Source organism: Gasterosteus aculeatus, chromosome 12 (genome assembly GCF_964276395.1).
Source record: "Gasterosteus aculeatus chromosome 12, fGasAcu3.hap1.1, whole genome shotgun sequence".
Classification (NCBI taxonomy): Eukaryota; Metazoa; Chordata; class Actinopteri; order Perciformes; family Gasterosteidae; genus Gasterosteus; species Gasterosteus aculeatus.
This window is the reverse complement of record NC_135700.1, coordinates 6501167-6524118: the sequence shown is the minus strand read 5'-3', so window position 1 is coordinate 6524118 and position 22952 is coordinate 6501167. Positions and strand designations below refer to the sequence as shown.

Here is a 22952-nt window from a genome sequence, read left to right as displayed (position 1 = left end):
TATTTACATCTGCATTGTGTTTCTAGGATCTCTCCTATAACTTTTCCATTTCTGCAGGAGAATTTAGAGTAAAGTTCTAACCGGACGTGTTTCTGACATGAGGGACAATTTTGTCTTTGGTGTTCAATTGAGGCTGTCCTTAAAACCACAAAGACGGCACTTGATCATCGTCAAGCAAGTTAAATTGATGGACAGTCCTTATTCAAAGAGAACACATACGAAGGGCCTTGTTTATTCTACTTGTCTAGTACGTGGTAGAACTGTAGTTCAAGTGTCTTTAGCCTCTGTAGTCAAACGTGAATAATATATATTTATGGGGTTTTACATTTTTTGGTTAATAAAATATCTTCTACACTGCTTCACCCAGAAAATGTACGGGGTAGGGAGTGACTCAATTTATTTGGGATTTATCAAGTGTACAAAGCCCGTCAGACGATGCAGTGGTGTTGTTCCGTCAGTTTTCTGGGCTTCATCATCACCCTGAACATCAGCTCCATCACCATGAAGGCTCAGCAGACGTTGTTCTTCCTGAGGCAGCTGAAGAAATTCAACTTGCCAAAGACGATGATGGTGATCGGCTGCAATCTGCCGTCCCTGCAGGACTTGTTCGCTTCCAGGACACTGAAACGGGGTAAAAAGATCTTGGCCGACCCCTCTCACCCAGTACACAAAAAAACGTTTTGTGCCCCTTCCATCTGGCAGGAGGCTGAGGTCCATCAGGACTAAGACCTCCCGCCACACCAACAGTTTCTTCAAGTCAAATTCCTCGTATGTAACATATTTTAGTAATGTTCCAGATTCCTGATTAAAGCGGTACCAGAGTAGATGGATGGAACAAAGAGAATGTAGTGAGCGCCTGATATTTGTCAAGCGTGTGTGTTGGGAGTCAGACTTTGTGTTTAATTTAATAGAACACGTAAAAACACGAAGAACGTTTGCATTTGGTTCACATTTCACCAAAATTGTTGGACATTATCAAACAAATTTTTCGGTTCATCAAAATATGAGTTCAGACACAAAACCGTGTTATTAGAACACACACACACACACACACACACACACACATTAAATTGGGATTATTTTTATAATAGTCTTCAAAATCAAGTTGAGTCAAGAGCAGTAACAGTGATGCTGTAACGATGGATCAATGATGAATTCCTGAAGCTTTTCAACACTAAATGTCCTCATATTATTGACTGCTTTAATCATATAATCCACTGCCCTTTTAGTGATTTGGCAAAATACAATTACTTTTTTCTTTTCCCCTCTGAAACTAACAAATCAGAAAAAACACTTTGTTTAAACAGTGAATTTCACATTTATTATACAGAAATACCACATTTAGTTTCAGCATCACTTTCTGGAGACCCATGCAGACAGATGACGGGGGAACACAAAGTACTTGCTGTCCATTGCAATAAACTCCGGTACAGAATCTATTTGCTGATCAGGTGTCCGTGCGGATCGAGTGAGCCGGCCTCCTTTTCCCCCTCAGCTCCACGTGTCGCTAAATCCTTCCCCCCCAAAAACGGACATTATGCTCGCTGTGTGCGCTGCAGCAGGTAGCACGTTATCATAGCTATTATGAGGTAATGGACACCATATTGTTTGGACTCAGGATCTCGATCCAGTAACCATCAGGGTCCTGAATGAAGGCCAAGCCTTTCATTTTACCTGAGCGGGAAATAAGAGAAGAAAAAGCTTCATTGCTGGAAGAATAAACGTGGAAAGTTATAGGCATACAGCATATTAAGGGAATACATTATTTATCTTTCGTTGTTAATTACATGAAAATGTGCCCAAGTAGAAATACTTAAACTAGAGAAATCTGCAGACAGCCGCACATTTCTTTAATAATCTTGGTAACATGAATGAAGCAACATGTAGAAATGAGTCTCGGTAGATTTGTTTAAAATACGTTTTTATATTTTAGCACAAAGTATTTCAATCCAGACTTTTCTCTCTTGTGTGAAGCAAACTGAAGGGGGGACGTGGAGAAGGAAAGCGAGGTTCAAGTCCCCGTCTATAACCCTCACATTCAAACACTTCACAGCTTACCGTCGTCGGGCTTCTTCACGAATGTGACTCCTTGCTCTTCAAACAGCTTGCAGGCTGCATAGACATCAGGAACTGCAATTCCAATGTGTCCTGTTCAACGGCAGATAGACAAAGAGACTGGTCACAAAAATCCCCATTACAGCTGCACAGGGTTTGCTCTGCTGAGCCCTCAGATAGTAACACTAAACAGGTAGAACACTAAAAACATCCTACCTGACGCTTTTCATACACAGAAACTCTTTTAGGACAACAAAGTTGTAAATCTCACTTTCCACATCACCTCAAAAGACAGATTATTTGGCACTTTCCCATCTCCGTGTTCAAAAGGGAGGCAATCTTACCAAAGCCACGTGGATCGGAGTTTCCGTTGTGATAAGACCCGCTCTCATCGGTCTCAGAGCCCCAGTTACTAAAAACAGAAGTGAGGGGGGGGTTCAAGAAGGTAAGAGCAAGAAATGAAGAAAAGGAGGCGGGGGGACCGAGTGAACCGAAGCGCATATTAAAGGTCCTTACTGAGTCAACTCAATGGTGGCTCTTCTGGAGAAGGTCCATGCCGTCTTCTCCTTGACTTCAGTGGGAATCTCCTTCTTGTCCTCGTAGCCCAAGAAGAAGAGTGAGAAGCGCATGGAGGGGAAATCAAACTTCTGCAGGAGCCTGGAAGGTTTTTGGACACCAAAGAGAAAATTGCACTTCAGAAAGCAGTTTGTGCACGGGACACGGGCCCAACAACTGCCACACGAACACACAAGAACTGCATTGTGTCACTTTTGGGGAATACATTTTTTGCAAGTGGAAGTACAGAGCCATTGAACTGAAGCCCCCCCCCCCCCGCCACATACTCACGTCATGCCGAGGATCTTGGTGTAAAACTCCAAGGATTTGGCCGGATCTTTAACCCGCAGCATCGTCTGCTGCATCATGAAATCCTGAGACACAGAAACACAGCAGAGTTGTACAACACTGTACGGCCACGGTGGGAAACTCTAGCAATAAGCCACAACGATTACAGGATGGCTATCAGTTCTCCAAAATGCTGATGGAACCGGAATTCAAAGTCAAGTGTATTGCGTTTCGACAAACACTGACTTAGCGATGCGGCGAACAAGGGGAGAAGTGACAATTGAAGCGTCGGATGTGTTGCACCCCGTGTGTTGAGACAAAGCCCGAACAACTTAATCGGAAATACAACTGTGGCCGTCAATCAGCAAACACAAAATAGCTGTAAGCGAACACATGAAAAAGCTCACGATAGCCCACACAAAAGAAATGCTTATTCACGGTGAGAAGTGTGCGCTTTAGAGTGCTTCCAAAGCAAAGAAAAGCCTTCCAAACACACGCCGGCTCGCCGGGTACAAAGTCCCGTCTGTTGTGCGAGTGTGAATTTGCATCCTTGCGCTCCCTCGCAAAAATTTCAGCCAAACTACATCTCTGTGCAGGCGGGCGCATATAAGCCGATGTTCAACACAGCGGTGCGAGCCTTGCCTCAGCAGACCAGGCCTGCTCGGTTAAGTGAGGTCTGAAGATGTCCTACAATGTGTCATGTACTCGGGCCCAAGGGACAGCGTCCCTCTTCGCCGAGGATTGTTGCCTGCGGGTTACGGGTCAAATTTCAGAGTCAAGAAAGTGTTACGAGCACTTTTGATCGGTTGAATGGGTCACGACTGACACAAACACCTCAGGGATTGCAGCTTGTAGGTGCCGAATTCCGTTGAAGCTGGTTTTACTCCGTGACCCAGATGCCACAGGAGTGCGAGAACAGATCTGCAGCGCGCGCCGGAGTCACGGTTGAGTGTCATCTCCGTGGTTACGGACATCTTCCCCTTTCCCGCGCCCTTCCTCCAGCAGTGTCAAATATTCATGTGAATTAACGTCAACACACCCATAGAAACGGTGTCCACAGCAGTATCATCCATGTCCCCACCGCTCCAAAGACTTCTGTCTCTACTTGAGGACACAGAAGTGGTGCGTTTAGCTCTGCCGTGACGTCTCAGTGTGTGGAGGACTCGAGGCAAAGGGTGATGCAACAGAGGTTTCTATGGACGTCTGCATTAGGATGTCTCCTTCATCCCTCGGTCACATGGGGACTTGGATTTGAGCCGAACCAGACGGATAGTTTAGCGTGTTTTGCCGCTTGCAATTTCTTGTGAGCCGTGTGACTGCCGACACCGAGCTGCTCCCGTTTATAAAGCCGGTTGTATGAGCCACACCAAACGCTGGCGTTCGTTCAGAGACGGGAATGTACATGCAACAAAAACTAAAATATGATTTATAAAAAGGGTTCGGCAAGGCAAGTGTTCTGTGACGCTTGGATGAAGTTGTGTGATGCTAAAATGTACCATGTGGGCCAGTTTGACTTGGAAATACGTGGTCGGGTAAATCCATTATATTTACCATAATCACCTGCACACACATTATCATTGGGTTAGTTAATAATCATCATAAACCACGTACTGTAAACAGCCATAGAGAGCACAGCTGATAAAAGGGACTTTTAAGAGTGAACTTTGGTGGTTGATGTGAGAGAACATTTGAAGGAGTCGCTACAAATGAATCCACTTATTTTCTCCCTTTTAACAGGGACTCAAAGAACAGACGGAGTCTCCGGCCAGTTGCGCCACATCGCCCAATTCTATTAAAAATATCCATTCATCTATTGAAATACTAAAATATCGCGCTGCCGCTGCTCAGGCACCGAGAGCTCCATGTCACCGGCACCGCGTGCGGCCTGTGGCCGGAGTGAGTGCTTGAAGGACCCGTACGTGTGCGCGTGCCGCCGGCTGCGTGTCGGACGCTTGGCTGCGGACGGATCAGCCAGCTGGACCGGTTAGCATTAGCAGCTAGCCCCTCCGCGTTCCCCGGTCCCGCCCGCTTCACGCCACCGCATGCGGGTGTGAGGAATAGTGGTCTCGTCGCGACTAAACACTCATGGACGGGCCGACAGGAGGCGTTGTTGTTGTTGTTGTTGTTGTTGCTCGAAATCACGTCAGTGCATTCCTTCAACAAGTTTGGAGGGAGTTTCTCTCCACACGAAAAAAGCTGGGGTGAAAGTTAACCGGCGCACAGGTCAGTGATAACAAAATACAGACGAACACGAGTTAGCTTAAATGGGTAAGTGGCTAAAGCACCGGCCGTTCACATGAGTAATCATGTCTGAACCGAGTCACTTGCCACCCGGTACGTAACCGCGCGTTCGAGAAGAAGCGTCCCTGTCCGATAATGGACGCCATGCGAAGATATCTGACATAGCCCGCTGGAGTCGTTGGCCTGTTGGGTTTCCGGTGTCCGGTAAGAGTTTAAAAACGACAACGATAGTCTCACCTTAGTAATGGGGTCTCCATCCTTACAAGCCGACGCCACTGCCTCGTCTGACAGACCCTTGTCGCCCATTTTCTCCAACTAGACTGTACTAATGCAGGACCGCAGTTCGGCGGGGCGGACTGACAGGGGAACTTTAACGGTTTCCGGCACCAGATTTCAAAATAAAACGCCTATTTAGCACCACGAAGGAGAAGCAGGATTGAGTGTCATTGCGTGACAGTCTTGGTGGGCTGTTGACCCCACAGAAGAACTTCCGCATTATAACGCAGGGCCGGGATAGCAGTGAGCCGGATAGTTTAACGTGCTTTGCCGCTCATACAGTAACTTGACTGCCGACACTGAGCTGCTTTCATTTATAGAGCAGGTTGTATGAGCCACACTAAATAATGGCGTACGTTCAGAGACGGGAATGTACGTGCGACAAAAACAAAAATATGATTTATAAAAAAGGTTAGGCAAGAATGTGTAATCAGGTTTAACATTCACTTGTAGTACTTGTATTCGAAGCGAAACACTCAGTACGTGCCAAGGATTTTATTTTGAAAATGAAAACAGAAGTGCCCGTTTTTATCTCTCAATCAGAATTATGTAAAAAAAAAAAAAAAAAGTAATCTTAGCCTTTCTAATGCATCCCTACATTCTTTGCCTTACCAATTTTAAACATGTAACATTTGTTTTTCCTGACACTGCCCTCTAAAACAAACAACAACCAACTCAGCCGGCTTGTCATGTCCTGGTTCATAATCACCCATATTTATTATAGATCAAAAACAATGTAGGCCAGTTGGACTTGGAAATAACTGGTCAGGTAAATACATTATATTTACCATAATCACTTGCACACACATTATCGTCATTGGGTTAGTGAGGAGTTAATAATAATAATAATAATCATCATAAACCATGTACTGTAAACAGCCATAGAGAGCACAGCTGATAAAAGCCCTCTTAGAATAACACCACATCTACAAGCCTGGGACTGTAGATGGGACTGTTAGCACACAGTCATTTTCCCCAGACGGCAACAGAAAGTATGTTCATTTTACAAATTTCAAAAAGGTGAAGGGAATATCCCCTGAATCTGTAAGTTTTGACAGACACATTTACTAATACCAGCTTGACAGCGGTGAGTAGGGAAATAAACTATTTTGAAATAGTAGATATTACATATTTCCCTAGTGTTTCCCGCTGATACAAATACAAACCACCAATACAAACCCCTGCAGGACAGTAAGTGTTCTTTTTTTATGACCTTTGAAGAGTATTGAGCCATGTGGGAGAGCAGCGGAAACAACCATTTTCTCGGAACGGAATTCAAAAAGTAAACTATTTTTCCAGATTAGTTATAAACCTATGTTAACATATGTAGATAAAAAAAACATCTTCCCAATCCAATACCACAGTCCAGTCAACTCATACCCCTATATGCCAACAGAGATCAGACAAAAACAAGAAATCAACCAGAGCAGGCAGGAGAGCCCTTTTCTAGTACGCTGTCCTCGTGCTCGGGCAGAGCAGGTGTTCAGTAGCTGCGTCCGAACAGGGTGTAATACTTGGCGGGCTCCTTGCCGCTGACACACATCTGACCGGGCTGCAGAGTCTTCAGGGGTGAGAAGGGAATGCAGAGACTCTTGGCTCCCATGGACGGCGCACCAGGCTCCAGGTCCTGGTCCCTGCAGGACAAACAAGCACAACAAAGTAAAAACACTGAGCAAAATAATATGAGAGGTAAACACTCATGTTTTCGGTTTGGTAATTAAAAAATGATGTGATAAATAGTACTTTAACAACCTGAATCTTTCAGAAATGCATCAAATGACCTTTTACAAACTGATATATAATATACATATGCAATAAGCATATTATATTATGTACTCGTTGTCCTCTGTACAGATAATTAAGTGGTAAATTCGGTTAACAGACATGTTGGACCTACTTGGCAGTGGTTTTCTTTATCCAATCCTCGCAGTCGATTCCTCCACAGAACGGGATCTGGACAATCTACCACGCAAAAGGAAACGCTTAGTCAGCGATTCACCCGTGGAGACACAAAACGAGACGCTGTGTGCTACTTGTGTTGGTTTGTGTTCCTCACCTTGTTCTGCTCCAACTCTTTCTGGAACTGCTCCATCGTGTCTGCAGGCACCATGTTGCGCTTCAGGTCGTCTGAAGCTCTGACAAACACACACGCAACAACTTTCATCAATCTTCTTGTGTGGGTAGGAACACCACAAAGCATCTCTTGTGTATTCTAATTTCCCAGCTGGATGTTTCAGTCTGTGTACATCATTTTGGACACAATGTTGCCCCCAGCTGGTTGAGGGAAACGTGATCATTTTAAACCCTCGTAACTATTTTCATTACAGGAAGACGTAAGCTTTCAGTGAGATGTAGAGCAGGCGAGGAAAAGTTTCACACTAGCTGTTCTCCCATAACAACAAGACATGACTTCCTGTGGTCGGTTGTACTCAAAAGGCCAATATTTCAATGCCCAAATCTGCCCCTAGTGGAGAGTGCAGCATCTTACTTCTTGAACAGGCTGTTCTGGATGTCCTCCAACATGGCGACCAGCCTCTTCTCCACCTCGGCCTCTGGAATGGTCACCTTTGCACCGGAGTCTCTCCTCACAGCGACGCACTGACGCTGCTGCATATCCTTAGGACCCACTTCCAGGCGGATAGGAACTCCCTAAAAGAAACCCCCAGACATACAGAGAGAGAGAGAGAGAGAGAGAACCAGATCCAGTCACCATCAATGCCTTCACAACAATCCCGGCGGTGGTGACTCCCATTGTCAAATATTGCTGCCCTCAGATGAATCCCATCAATGTAATCATATGATTGTAATATTAATCATTCAACGATTATATCATTTCTGACCTTGAGTTCCCAGTGGTTGAACTTCCATCCTGGGGAGTAATTGTCTCGGAGGTCCGGCTTCACTCTGACACCAGCCTCCTGCAGCCTGTTCACGTATTTAGAGCACTGGGCCAACACCGCCTCCTTCTCCTGCTCCGGCAGGGAGACAGTGAGCCCACATGGGATGACGACGACCTGGAAAAAAGAGGAGACATTTCAACCAGTGCTGTATGAGCAAGGCACTTTAATGACAGGTCAATGGACCTGCTGTGTTATCGTGTGTGTGTTTGTCTACCTGTTGGCAGGCCACCCTGGGCGGCAGTACGAGTCCCATGTTGTCTCCGTGGACCATGGTGAGGACGCCGATAGTCCTGGTTGTGAGTCCCCAGGAGTTCTGGAAAGCCAGCTGTTTCTCGCCCGGCTTCTTCGGATCCTCAAACGTGATCTCGAACATCTTGGCAAAGTTCTGACCGAGGTGGTGAGACGTGGCACCCTGAGGAGGCACAGAGCAAAGCAAGAGGATTCCATCTTCTGTTCTGCAGTGCAACGTCTACTTTGCTCTTAAAAAACAAAAACACAACTCCAACCATCACTGTCTGACTGTATGAGGATTAAGAGTGCAAAGAAAGGATAGAAAAAAATATGATAAATGTCTGCAGCTCATCATAGGACTAACGTAATATTGTGCCGACGTCTGGGAGAAAGGATCAAGCGGACGCCACAGTACCTGAATGGCTCGGCCGCTGGCAGAGATATACGCCTCCACAGTAGTGGTGTAATCTCCTCCGGCAAACTTCTCCTTCTCCGTCTTCCTCCCCTTCACCACGGGGATGGCCATCAGCTCCTCGTACACCCTGGCGTACAGATCCAGGATCTGGAGCACCTGCGGATACGCAATGTGAAAAGCAAACAAAGACTTGTGATTATGTACATTATTATAAACAAAGCAACACCTCGTGGTACTAAATGCGCTGCGCTCTAATGCATCTTAGCACCAATATCCCACAACGGTCATTTCATCAACCACGGCGGGGACAGAGGTGCGCCCGCTGTTACCTCCTCTTCCGCCTCCTCTTTGGTGGCAAAGGCCGTATGTCCCTCCTGCCACAGGAACTCTCTCGTCCTCAAGAAGGGCTGCGGGTGCTTGAACTCCCATCTCTGCAGGAGGAAGCAGAGAAAAATACGTCTTGAAATTACAAAGGAAACTAGCACAAAGGGGAGATGTGGAATAGCAATTTCAGACAAAGATGGAGTCGATGGGCCTGTGGGAGGATACTGACCACGACGTTACACCACTGGTTGACTTTGATTGGCAGGTCTCTGTGGGACTGGACCCATTTAGCAAAGGCGGGGTACATCACTGCAGCAAAACAAAAGACCACAGGTTCATTTGGAACAGCAGAACCGCAAATAAAAAAAGCGTTTTCATGTATTAAGTTCATGTTGCTTGTGTATCGATGTCTACGGTATGGTTTGTATCAAAGTTGAGTCCACTAAAGAGCCGTTGTTCAGACCTGTCTCACTGGTGGGTCTGACAGCAATGGGCTCCGCTAGCTCGGTCTTTCCTGACCTGGTGACCCAGGCAACCTGACAAAGATGACAAAATAATAATTAAAATTATCATATTATATGATTAGTGAAGTCGGGCGGTAATATTGTTGATTTTCTTATTGTTTCGGTAGGGACCACTTCTTGTTTATTTGGGCAGAAGGAGGTCCAGTTACCTCTGGAGCAAAGTCCTCTATGTGGCTTTTTTCCTTCTCCAGGGCGGCCTGAGACACGAACATGGGGAAGTAGCAGTTCTCCACGCCCAGTTTCCTGATCTCCCGGTCAAAGAAGGCCTGAATGGCCTCCCAGATGGAGTAGGACCAGGGCCGCAGCACGTAGCAGCCGCTAACGTCGTAGTACTCGATCATCTCCGCTTTGGTGATGACCTGGAGGGGAGGGGCAACGTTACATCTAACAGGAATATACATTAAATGGAATTAGAGACAGTTTTTATCGGGGTAACTCACCTGAGAGTACCAGTCAGCCAGGTTCTCTTCTTTCTTGGCCTCCAAGCCCAACCTGCCAGGAGACAGAGAGCGATGTCAGTGGGACGCAACCTCGGAATGAAGACGTGCAAAACAGCGCAACAACACACAGATTCAAGAGTGCAGTGTTTTTATTTAGTCAACAGAACCATAACATGTCAGGCCTCCTGGTCATGTTATTGTTTACACTGTGAACTTCTTTTGAGGGATTGCCAATTAGATTATTATCTCCCTAAAAAAGGAAAATAGTGAATTTATAAATAAAGCTGCTGATCAGCAATCCAAAGAAAATAATTGAAATTGGGGGAGAAAATGAATGAAGCGTCAATGTTTGGAACTATTTGATACAGCCTTAGAGCAGGAAACAAAACACAAAGTCATTCCCGGCACAGACGACCATGCAGCTCAAAGCTCACATCAATAGCAACGAGGCTCGCCTCACCGACAGCAGCACCAGGAGGGCAACGCCTCAATCTCCGTTATTGTGATTATGATTATTATAAGTCTTTCTCTGAGGAACAGAAGTGTTTATACTTTTGCATCTTGGATCAAAACGAGTACCGACTTTAGAAGGTCTTTAGGGTTTAACGCTGCCGATGTGTTCTGCGTTGAAACTGGATAGAAAACCATGCGGCATGTAGACATTTGTGTACATTAGTAGTAGGAGAGAATCAAGGCTCACGGCAGACTACAAGCAAAGGGAAGAACACACCAACCATTGAAAACTCACCGAATGTGAAAAGCAAAAGACAAAACCCTTCTGTCGTTAAGCAACAAGGGTTGTGCTTACAGAGTGTCCGTCTTCAGTGTCCGGCAGAGAGGTCCCAGCGTGGGCCTCTGTCCCCACAACGCGTCCAGCATTTGTTTAAAAGACTAAATGCAACTCGCGGCATCGTACGGTTTGAATAAAACGACCTGTAGAATGTTTCGTTTTGTGGGAACGATTGAACCCTCTCGTACGAAGCAAAAGCAACTCGTTCTCACTTAAGAGCATCTCACTTAATAATCCACGTTGTACCCGAAACAGAAACGAGTTTAGAACAAGATGTTTTTTTTATTGGCTCTGCAATTATGACTCAGCTGTTTTGTCAATTTCTGCCAAATCATAACATCAATCAACGGCCCAAAAGAGTTCAAAGTGGAAAAGTTCACTTCAGATGCAAAAAGTACAACATTTTGTTCCTCAGTAGAACTGATTTGATCAAATACGCAACATGGCCAACTGCAGTTATAAAATAGTAGGAGGTGCAGCTTTCATAAAAGGAAAAATGTGTTTTAAATTCTATATTTCTGTACTGCAGTTTTCAGCCCCAAAAAACCCACATTTTAATACATTTTTCCATTAAATGAGAACAATGATTGTTCTGTAGAATATTGCAATTGCATCATATCGCAATGGGGTCAACATTCAAAAACAAAAACAATTAAGATAATCAGTCTTACCAACTATCCTTACAATGCTTTAAAGTATTGATCGTAATAAGTATACGGATTTAATCTGAAATACAGCTCTCCATTATGCAGCTCTCCATTATGCAGCCCATTACAGAATACGTGTTTTACTGTCTGTCTGGACTTTCACACTCCTGCCAGATGAAGTTAGTTTATCAACCTCTGGATCTACTTCTTAACCGCTCTCCTTCTATAAATCAGCTTCCAGTCGCTCACCGTGTTTGTTTCTTAGGCCCTTGACCGTCTCCTGGGCCTCCTGCTCCTCCTGCTCCCCCCGAAGCCTCCTTGCCCTGGTTGGCTTTGTCTCCTTTACCCTTCTTCCCTCCTCCTCCTCCTCCTCCCTGTTTCTCAGACTTGTTCTCCCTCTCCTTGCGGTTTTTGTCCTCTCCTCCGGTGGCTCCAGCGGCGGCCACTGGCTTGTACTCCTGTCCAGTAAGCGTCTTGTACGTGCTCTTCAGGTCCAGGAGAGTCTTTACGGCTTCATCTATCTGGTCCTGAAATGCAAACAGAGTTGTTCTTTTCTCCTCCAGTACTATCCGGGTACGTGGAAGTCCACGGGGATTTGCTCCATTACCTTGGGGGCCTTCTCAGATTTCAACTTTCTCACTCGCTCTCCCTGTTGGGTAATCTGGGAGAACAGTTCCTCTGCTGGCGCCGGAGTGCCGGACTTGGTCGACTGGGTCTGTGCCTGACTACCCGGGGCTTGTAGTCCAGGTTTGTAATCCTGCCCGGTCTGCTTCTTAAACTCAGTCTTCAGCGCCAACAACTGCTTCACCGCAGCGTCCACCTGGTCCTGAAGAACAGACAGCACAAAGAGAACCGTCGCAGGACTATTAAACGGCCGTAAGACTCCGAACGCAGAACACGGGCGTAAAAGGATATGAAGTGGTTGGGATGCTGCGGTCATAGTCTCACCTTGGACGCCTTCTCCGCCTTCAGTTTCCTGACTACTTCTCCCTGCTCAGAGACCTTCTCGTACAGGCCGGTGGCATCACAGGCAGAGCTTGGACTGTTCTGGACCGGCGCAGGGGCTTTCTGGACCGGCGCAGGGGCTTTCTGGGCCGGCGCTGCTCCAGGCTTGTACTCCTGGCCTGTGACCTGTTTGTATTCGGCCTTCAGGGCAAGCAGTTGTTTCACTGCAGCGTCTACCTGGTCCTGGGGACAAACAGACGAGGATGCATCGTTAGCAAAAGCACTAGGTACAAATATTTGTTGTGTAATGATGAAAAATTACTGGCTAGCTTTGCTATCATGTCGACGTAAAGACTGATATTGGAAGTCTTTTTAGCTGATCGCCGGCTAAGGGGTCAAACATCACTCAGAGCCCATATTTAGCATAAAGACACATCAATAGGACACGGATCAGACATTTCCCACTACAGCCCTGCGGGTACGAACAGCAGTTTGTTTTTCACTCTCTTAGATTGAGGGAAGCTAAAGACGCAGAATCGAATGAAAACGGGGACTTTATGTCCGGTGGTCATTCTCTACTGTCCACATCAGAATACCTTGGGGGCTTTTTCAGACTTCAGTTTCCTCACAGTCTCCCCCTGTTGTGAAACACGGTCATACAGGCCCGAAGAAGCGCAGGAAGGAGAGGAAGAGGTCGCAGGAGATGCAGCAGAGGAGGAAGCAGGAGCCGAAGGGGCCATTCCAGGTTTGTAATCTTGACCGGTCAACTTTTTAAACTCCGCCTTGAGAGCGAGGAGCTTCTTCACTGCTACGTCGATCTGATCCTGGTGCCACCAACAAATCAGCTCATTGTCGCAGGCAGTTACGGAATAAACATGACTGGCATGCATACGGCGTGGGGACATGCGCAACGACCAGACAAATAACTTTGGACGCGAGGATTGACAAGAGGGATGACTGGACGAATCAGTCAGCACAATATTAACAAATGGACAGACGACTGATGGACGGATGTGGACATGATGTGGGTGGACAAACAGATGTTGACACGTGCGGCTATTGAACATATTTCCAGTTACCTTTGGGGCCTTCTCTGCCTTCAGTTTCCTGACCAGCTCGCCCTGCTCTGTAACTTGGGTGAATGGACAAGAGGTGGAGTCTGTTGATGTGGGGGGCGGGGCTGGAGCAGAGGTGGGAGGAGCCATACCCGGCTTGTAGTCCGTTCCTGTCTGCTGCTTGAACTGTGCCTGCAGAGAGAGAGAGAAAGCATGAATGATACAGCAAACGTCAAATAAATAGGTGTCTTTTTTTATTGCTTTTCATCACAGCTGATGTACCTTTAGAGAGAGCAGCAGCTGAACTGCCTTGTCCACTTCTTCTTTGGGAGCCTTGGCAACCTTCAGTTGACGGACAGCTTCACCTTGTGCTACGATGCCCGAGAACAAGTCACTGGCTGATGTTGGGGCAGATGTTGGTGCAGGTGCTGGGGTTGAGGGCGAGGCGGCTTTGGCGGGGTTCGACGCAAGCTGAGACATGAGGACAGCCGGATTTAAAGAAAACTGAAGTGGAGCACCTGACAGGTACCAGTTTATTCCAGGCGTCAAAGACATGAATGCAAGTTCATTTTCTCATTTGCTCCAGAGGTAAATCTGGACCCAAAGCCTATCGATTTGTATCATTGGAAAACATTTGGATGGGGTTCTTCCTTAGGAGCACTCACTGCTTTGCTGGAAGCCTGGCTCTTGCTCTTGTCCTTGGATCCGGCAGTGGGCATCTCCTTGGTGTGTCCATCAGGAATATAGAGCAGCACACACGGACTCTCCTTACAGCTGTTAGGACTGAATATGTTAACCACAGTTAGACACAGACAGAAAAAAACAACCAACATAGTGAGATCCAGGTAGTTATTGATCTCCACGAAATTGGGTGGTTCAACTAAACAACCCTTCCTCTAACCTGACAGGCTCATAAGGCTGATCACAGATGTAGAAGCCCCGCCTCTGGAGCTGGATGATGTCACCTTTCTTCAGGCTCTGCAGACAAGGATCGCCAAGCATCTTCTCCTCCAGCTGAGAAAGTAAAAACAAGACGATCAGCACGAAGGAAACATTTGAAAATGCGACGCGCGCCGTGAGATTGAGGACTCGCCAAGCGGACCTTGCTGTTTTTATTGATGTACTCCTTGAAGTCGTCGTCTTTGGTGATGACGGCCTTGGAGATGAGAGGCAGGTAGATAATGCAGATGGTGGGCAGCAGGGGGGCACTGTTGGTGTCGGCCAACCACGTGATCTTCGTGGTCTTCTTGTAGTCCTTGTTCTCCAGGTTCAGACGAGCCTCCAGGGAGACCACCTTGGCATCGGCCCCTCTGAGCAGCGGGAAAGGGTGCAATTTGTTACTGTCACGCAACGCTCCTACAATCCCGATGCGTGCGGCTACGATGCCACGTACTTGTTGATCTTGGTGATGATGAGGTTGCCCCAGTTGATGAAGGTGACCATCTCTCCCTCTGAGAAGGTCTCAGCATCAGCTCCTTCAACCAGAACTCGAGGTCCGTACCAAACCTCCTTCATGCCCACCTCTGCGTTCTGGGTGGACACAAAAAATTAAATTACAGTGGCCCCTGAAAGCTCCATGTGTCCAACGCTGCAGTAGTGTAGAACAATCACTCATGACGTTGCGTGTCAGACAGGTCACGGAGCTTCTTCATGGGGCGTTAACACGCAGCACTTTATCGCAATGCCTGTATACAAGGCACACTGTAAGAGCAGTTAACAAGTCCTACAAACAACGCAAAGAGGGAAAAGGGTTTTCTAACAGAGCAACAAAAATATGAGATGGCAAAAACTGGAATCAAAACTTTTTGCATCAGAATTTCTCCCGAGGCACAAACAAGAATCAGAAGCTGGTGGTCTGCGGATTACAGTGTTGGTCCCACCTTTGGGTGTTTGGCCACCTCCTTCATCTCCTCCGTCGCCTCAGAGACGGAGACGGGAACCACGTAGGAGCCGGACAGAGCCGTGTACCTGGGAGCTACCGGGTCGATGACCTAACACAAGACAGACACACACACCCACGTCACTGAAAGAGGCAGCAGACTGGTGCTTTGCAGCAATCTCAACATGCTGAGCAATGAAAGGACAATGCAGAGAAGGATGCAAATTAATTCATGAACGGTTTCCTTTGAGAACAACAGAAATGGATTAGAAAATAATCCCGCTTACAAAAATATGCATGGCGCAAAAGCAGATTTCATGGGTGATTTGTGATCATATGCAGTCGCGGGAAACAATCTTTTCTTCAGTCACACTTTCACTATTTTACCAGCCAGTGTTTCAGAACACCAAAGATGGGCTCAGTGATTTAATGATGCTTACATGGAATCCATCTCCCAGGACAATAGAAGTACATGTCTACTTATTCTAATAGTCCTGTATAGTGATACTGATGGAATGGAACCAGTTACCAACCAATAAGATGTATATAAAGAATATAAAACCAGAACAAAAACTCATCAAACTAGTATTTATACACTTTCAATACCTTCATTGTTGTTTTTCGTTGTAAGTGTGGGGCATTTTCGAAAGCTTACGTAAAGAAATGACAATGTTAAATTGAGTGGATATACTTGATAAATGGATTGCTTGCTCAAAAATGGATTAAAGGATGAATGAGATGGAGATGGAGAGGAACACATTCAGGGAGGAGGGTGCAACACCTTCTTTGGTGAGAGACGGTCTGAATTTTTAAATATATTAAGCAGTTTATGTAACCAGTCTGTTTTTTCTCACTTGCTTTTTGAAAACCCCTCTTTTAATCTCAGTCATCTACTCAATTTAAAATGATTCCAAATCACAGAAGTTCTGCGGACCACAGGTTCCCGTTTAACCTGAACATAGAAACCTGAACACCTACATTCCACCTCAAAACGACATTTACTTTCTTCAAAGCCAAAACAAGCACACTGCTCACTGAATGCACTTTAACACTCTTTTGAATCCGTTAGGATGGAGAATGGGTGGCTGGGCAATAATCCAATATAATAATGAATTGTCTGTCAGTGGAATCAAATAGTGATGAAACCTCAAATCGAGACTGTGTGATAAACAACGGATGCCGACAAGCACATACAAATATTCGGAATTGATGAGAATTCCAGGTATGGATGTTCCCCAGTGTAGTTAAATCAAACTGCCTACCACACAACTCCACTTTGCCCGTTATCGCTTTGCTCTTTGACAGGTAACCAGTCACCTGGACGTACTGCTCATCTGACCGGTTGGTGAAACAGTGAAGGCTGTCGGTGGCGTTTCAAATAAACCAGCCATGGCGAAAGCGTGGAGGGAGCGGGTGAAAATGAGCAAGAGGTGGAGCGGGAGGTGGAGGAGTACCTTGAGACAGCTAATTGGCAGCTTGGAAACAGAAGAGTGAGATGCTGTTTAATGTCAAATACAGGGAGGGAGGAAGAGAGAGAGGTAGAGACACATTTACATAGAATGGAACGTTTACATTATTTCCCCTCGTCAACAGATCTGTTACTGTTCGTTTCTAGAGTTTCACCTGCATCCGCTTCAGACTCTTGTCCTAAGACAACATCACGCTAACCTCCATCTATGACCTTAGGGATCTATCTGGGAACCCACAGCCGCTTGCTCCGATGACGATTGAGGGAAACAGTAAATATTTCTTGGCCCCGCCTTGCTGTTCCCTCCTCTTTCAGGGTCAGACTGACAACTAGAACACGAACCGGTACACTGAACATACATAGCCATGGTCCCTGAACTCGGTTGAGCTTAATATTTGACCGTGACACTTGGAACATTTTAATAGTGTGACGTTGGCGTAAGGAAACTTCAGGGGTCATGAAACTGTCTGAAGGGGGCGGGGAGGAGAGGGTTAGTAGAACATGCATATGAAGCCCAACCATGGCACTCCTTGGTCCTCGGTGGAGCCCCAGCATTGAGAAGTGAGGCAAGGTCAGCTTGTCCCTCTTTCAATTCAAGCTAAGGGCTGCAAGCTTTCCTTTGCATTAGATACGTGTGTTGTCTCTGTTCATGGGCATTATTTAAACTATGAGCGTTCCACCTTCTACTTGACTTTAGGATGAAGCAGCAACAAGCAAGGAAAACCACACAGAGGAAGCAACACCGGACAGATGAAAAACGGGCACAACAAAACATGACCACAATCAAATGTGGGACGTGAAATGCGGCGGCTGGTTTGTTTTCTGTGTTATTGGGGGGTGATGTGGAGGGTGAGGTGGTGGAAGCAAAAAAACAGGTAGCAAATGAACGCGGTGCAACAGAATAAGAATGGAGAAACAGATAAGCCATGCCAGCAGGGAACCCACAGCAACCAACCTCTGAACCTCGGTCAATTACAGAGTCGGATTCAATATAATTTAATTATTTGTACTTTGAGCCACATTCAATGTCAGAATTATTTGTCGTCACCGCTAAAAGTACAGCTAGGTTCACACGGTCAGACGTGAGACAACGAAGGAGAAAAACGTACCTTCTTATTGAAGGCCCAGATCTTGTCCCACTCCATGTTCACCACTGACCGGGAGCCACCCTGGAAGGAGAAAAGAAAACAGGTTTTTAACTGATGTGATCCATAGAATGGGAACGCTATAAACAATTCATCGCTTTTCTATTCTTCTTCTGCAATTATCAACATGCTCTACGACTGATGTACCTGGGCTGCTATGAACTGCTTCAGACCCTCGACGGTCATGCCCCTCCTCAAGACTCCTCTGACTGTGGGGAACCGAGGGTCATCCCTGTGGGACGAGATGAGAAAACTCAAAAGAGAACATTGGGCTAAAAAGGGGAGGGGGGCAGGGAGTAGCAGAGGAGGTGCGGAAAGGCCACACACGAGAAACAGAACAAGTGCTTAAACCTTCTGGATAGAAACACGACCAAGCATCAGTCCCCAGATATTTAAACTACACCTACCATCCGTCGACGAATCCCTGGTCAACAAACCAGGTGAGCTTCCTCTTGGAAAGGACCGTGTTGTTGAGGTTGAGCCGGGCGTACTCCCAGATGTGGGGCTTCCTGAGGCGCAGCGCGTCGATTATCCAGTAGAACTGCTCGTCGCGATCGTGGTACTCGGTGGTCCTGAGGGCGTGCGTCACATCCTCCAAACTGTCCACGATGGGACAGGCAAAGTCGTACGTGGGGTAGACTCTGGAAAAAACGAGGCCAACAGCTTAGGAAAAAAAAAAAAAAGGAAAAATCCTTTGGAATAACGTAATTTGCCCCCCCTCCTCCCTGGAGTTATTTAAGTCAAGTACTTGTAGGCGCTTCCGGTGCGAGGGTGAGGAGTGTTCTTGCAGCGGTAGAGGGTGGGGTCTCTCATGCACCCGTTGTTTGAGTTCATGTCGATCTTGGCCCTCATGCAACAGGTCTGACCGCTCACTGACCCAGCTTTCATCTCCGACCACATCTTCATGTTCTGCTCCACCGCTACAGAGGAGAGAGATTAGAGTTAGAGTTCAGATATTCACGCTGTGGCTTCAACATTGGGTGTGACTGGTGAACCCGGCGTACTGTTATTTCTGCATTTGGACTCGGTGCGTTGCTCCCTCTCCAGCTTCATCTGCTCAGGCGGCGTGTCGTCGATGTAGGCTTTGCCTTCCCGCAGCATCTGCTCCGCAAATCCCATTATGGTGGTGAAATGGTCGCTGGTGTAAGTGAACTGGTCCGGGTGGATCTGGAGCATGGCAACATCTTCCAGGATCACCTGAGCAGCAGGAAAGACAAGTAGGTCATGAACACAAAACTCCTTTTCGTCTGAATGATAAACAAACAGTACTTTATCCTCAGATGTAGCAAGGGAGAACTAATTCACATGTCTTACCTTCTCAAAGTCTTCCTTTTCCTTCTCGGGGTTGGTGTCGTCGAAGCGCATGATGAGCTTGCCTTTGAATGTGATCTGATAGTGCTGGTTGAGCAGAGCAGCCTTGGCGTGGCCGATGTGCAGGTATCTGGCCACAGACGGATAGAAAATTGGTCACTGTTAATACAGTTGTTAAGTCACCATAGAGAAGATAAATCTCTCCTAAACTCCCAATCAAAACGTACCCACTGGCCTCCGGAGGGAATCGAACCACCACTTTGCCCATCTCAGCCCCTGGCAAATCCACAAACTTCCCAACATCTTGCTTCTTGTCATCCGACTGTCAATCAGGGACAAAAATCATCAAAGTGAGTTTCAGTGAGGTACAACAAAGAGTTGATGTGATTCAACAGATCTCAAACGTAATAAATCCACCAATGAATCTGAGAGGATTATAGATTCACTCACTACAAGATAAGAGCTTGTATTGCCCTAATAGAAAAACATGCTCAATATTTTCCTCCAGTACAGTGAGCATAACTACTCCAGGTTAGTCCTACTTGGCTTCAACAGGATTCACCCTTTCTGCAAATACGTTGATTCAAGAAATCACTCAATGATGACCAAAATAACACTTACGCTGGATTTGCTTAATGGAGCTTTTTTACTGGCATACTTGTTTCCCACAGTGGTGAAGGGAACCTGCGTGCTCAGGAAAGAGAACCAGCGATTGACGTGGGCGAAGGATTCGCCCTGGCTTGGCCATCCTGCATGACCTGCAGAGAAACAACCACAATCTGTAGTCAGTGTTTCCCACAGATATCACACAAATGTGTGGCGGCTGACGGGGGAAGTGTTTTAATATTAATTTGTAAGACAGAACTTTATTGGAGTAAATAGAAAACAGGGATTCACGCCTATACAAACGTCGTACTAAATGCGGCAAGTCTGCAACTTCTGTCAGAGCAATGCATTTTGCGGGGCCATCTAAAAAAAGACACGCGAGGCAGGCGCGGTATGCACAGAGGGGAGGGGCTGTGTGTGTGTGTGTGTGTGTGTGTGTGTGTGTGTGTGTGTGTGTGTGTGTGTGTGTGTGTGTGTGTGTGTGTGAGACGCGTGAGTGAGACGGAGGGAGAGCAGGGAAAGGAAATACAGCTGAACGAATACGCTGCATGATTTAAATGGCGCTAAAAAAAAAAATACACCAAACGCAATATGTGGCGCCAGGTGTTGAATCTGTGGCGCACCGCCACAAATTAGCCTATGTGTGGGAGACACTGGTAGTGCTTCATTCCACCGTTAAAGCTTGAGGCGGTAAACGTTAAAATAGATAAGGATCTAAACTGGTACATTTTGTACAGTCTACTTACCTTTCAGGGCGGCCCAGACGGACAAGTCAGCCAGGGTGAGGGAATGTCCAACCAGGAAGGTCCGCAGGGAAAGGGCCTTATGCAACTCCCCCAGTGCTTTGCTCAAGATGATCGGACCACACAGACAGCGAGCACTGAACTCCAACCAGTGGTCGACCTGCAGGCAGCAGACAGGATCTCAAATGAGGGAAAAAGAGCCCCAAACAGATCAGAAAACTTAACATGCACGAACACACACCTCAGTCTGCTCCATCATGTTGGCTCCGTAGAGGCCAAGAGCGGGAGCCACCCGGGCCAAGTACCGACTGATAGAGTTCACATCATTGAACTGGAGAGAACTGGGAGAGGGAAAGGACACACAAACTCACGATAAATGACAGAACATCAAATTTGCACAACTTTTTCTGCAGTACGCCATTGAACATCATTGAGCAACGTGGAGGAGGCCATTACGTCACCTACTCTGAGACGTGAAGCTGTGTGTCTTTGCCTTCCTCCACCGAAACCTGCACAACGCCCTTCACATGCTCTGCGGTCAGCAGTGCTCCTGCAGGACAGAGGAGGTTAATTTAGTGTGTAGTTTGTTGAGAGTCTGTGTAAACATGGCAGGGCAGCCTCAACCAGCAGCAGTCAACCTTGTTCAGACAATATAGAGGAGTTATGTCAAAGGCAACTGGACCTGCTTTGGAAGTTTTACCAGGTAATGTTTCAACGCGCTTGCATCAGCCTGCTGTTTTCAACAGGGACGCGCGGGGCGCTGTTCAGCAGCTGTCACTTGTGACACATATACATATAATATATATACGTTTATACTTGTGTTATTTACAAGTACGTTTAGACTTTGTGTCCGTCGTTGCTTTACATTATGTCCATATGCATCCCACGACGAAAGTGGAAAAAGTTAACGTCTCTGAAATGGCATGTTAACAACCCGTCCACATGTTGTTGTGCCACGACGGCAGCTTGGCTGACGTTAGCTTTGGAGCTAACTTAACGTTAGTGCAGCGATCTGTCATTAGCTAGCTCTAGAGCTACTGCTGCGTTCAGTCTTTAGCTAGCTGACGCCCGAGTGAACTTGTATGGACGTAAAACAACACTGGTTGTAATTGCTATGGGGCCAGCAGTGCGCAGGCGACACTTATCTGCAAAATAATAAGCATGGCTGCTTATCAGGCGGATATCAAGGTGCTAACACCGGGTATCTGTTCAGCTGTATGCCATAAAATAATTACAAACAAAACAAACTTACGCTAATTCTGTAATAATGTATTTTAGATCAAACAAATGGTCAAACAAATCGTAATGACCAAGTTAGTCCAGAGTATTTAACTTCCTTGGACACAGCCATGTATATTGTTATGATATGCGGAAAAGATTAAACAGAAAGTGTGTCGGGTCTTAAGGGTGACACCTAGCCGCGCTAGCTAACTGCTAGCAAGCTATCCTTCCAAGAAGCATTCATTCAGGGCCCGCAGGCTGCTACTCACCCAGAGGCGGATTGCTCGCGTTGATTGTGAGGTTTAACGCCATCATGTGAAATCCTTCTTCCACAAAGGTGCACTGCTTCAGACACCGAGGAGCACGCTAGCCCAACAAGAACCACACGGCGGCGTGGAAGAGAGAAGAAGAGCTACGACGAGCTGGTGATCAATACCGCCGCCATCTGTTCAGGAGGACGAACAGCCACAGAATACAGGCAAATCAATAGAGGGGTTCTGCACACGCCTGGCTGAGACGGCGGCTCCATGCGCTGAGATAATGACAATAAGCTGGATGGACTGCGTCGGAAGAGAGGTGAAGGATTCTGTGAAAGAGGAGCAGTTCCCTCTGAGACACAATCACGTGTTGGGGTTGTGTTTGTACTGAAGAGTGACTCACAAAAGATAACCTGGGGTTCAATACAAGATTCATTTAAAATGGCATTGTCGTCGTGTCCACATTTGTTTGCGTTTTGTGTAGTTTTTGTTTCACAGATGGCAAATTATTTTAGAAATTGTAGGATAGTAGAAACAAATATAAGACCCGGTTCATAAAATTAATAACAATGCATATAGTGTACACCAGAATACAGCCATGATTCTGAAACTGTGTAATCAATAAAGTAATGACAA

At 46.5% G+C, this 22952-nt stretch overlaps 2 protein-coding genes across 3 annotated transcripts; both read right to left on the bottom strand.

The window, feature by feature from the left end:
* Window positions 1-1294: 1294 nt before the first annotated feature.
* LOC120811434 (lactoylglutathione lyase) lies at window positions 1295-5638 on the bottom strand. Its single transcript, XM_040166763.2, has 6 exons — window positions 5377-5638; window positions 2902-2984; window positions 2572-2712; window positions 2400-2467; window positions 2059-2148; window positions 1295-1674 (listed from the first exon to the last, which is right to left on the bottom strand). Exons 1-6 carry the CDS (start codon window positions 5443-5445, stop codon window positions 1583-1585), a joined length of 543 nt encoding a protein of 180 aa, XP_040022697.1. The 5' UTR covers window positions 5446-5638; the 3' UTR covers window positions 1295-1582.
* Window positions 5639-5895: 257 nt separating this feature from the next.
* On the bottom strand, window positions 5896-22508 carry eprs1 (glutamyl-prolyl-tRNA synthetase 1). 2 transcript variants are annotated; one of them, XM_040201680.2, is made up of 35 exons: window positions 22329-22503; window positions 21304-21388; window positions 21080-21179; window positions 20842-20998; window positions 20111-20247; window positions 19717-19811; window positions 19493-19619; window positions 19183-19375; window positions 18927-19098; window positions 18586-18819; window positions 18326-18410; window positions 18143-18202; window positions 15567-15677; window positions 15080-15216; window positions 14789-14996; window positions 14588-14700; window positions 14352-14469; window positions 13969-14157; window positions 13711-13878; window positions 13228-13455; window positions 12635-12874; window positions 12294-12512; window positions 11936-12213; window positions 10250-10301; window positions 9959-10168; window positions 9749-9821; window positions 9515-9594; window positions 9291-9392; window positions 8962-9117; window positions 8530-8727; window positions 8256-8429; window positions 7904-8064; window positions 7472-7550; window positions 7313-7377; window positions 5896-7049 (listed from the first exon to the last, which is right to left on the bottom strand). In XM_040201680.2, the coding sequence occupies exons 1-35, from the start codon at window positions 22372-22374 to the stop codon at window positions 6899-6901; spliced, it is 5001 nt and encodes a 1666-aa protein (XP_040057614.2). In that variant the 5' UTR covers window positions 22375-22503; the 3' UTR covers window positions 5896-6898. The 2 variants fall into 2 exon arrangements, with proteins under 2 accessions (XP_040057614.2, XP_077941016.1); XM_078084890.1 differs by lacking the exon at window positions 13228-13455 and having other exon boundaries at window positions 22329-22508.
* Between the last annotated feature and the right edge of the window lie 444 nt (window positions 22509-22952).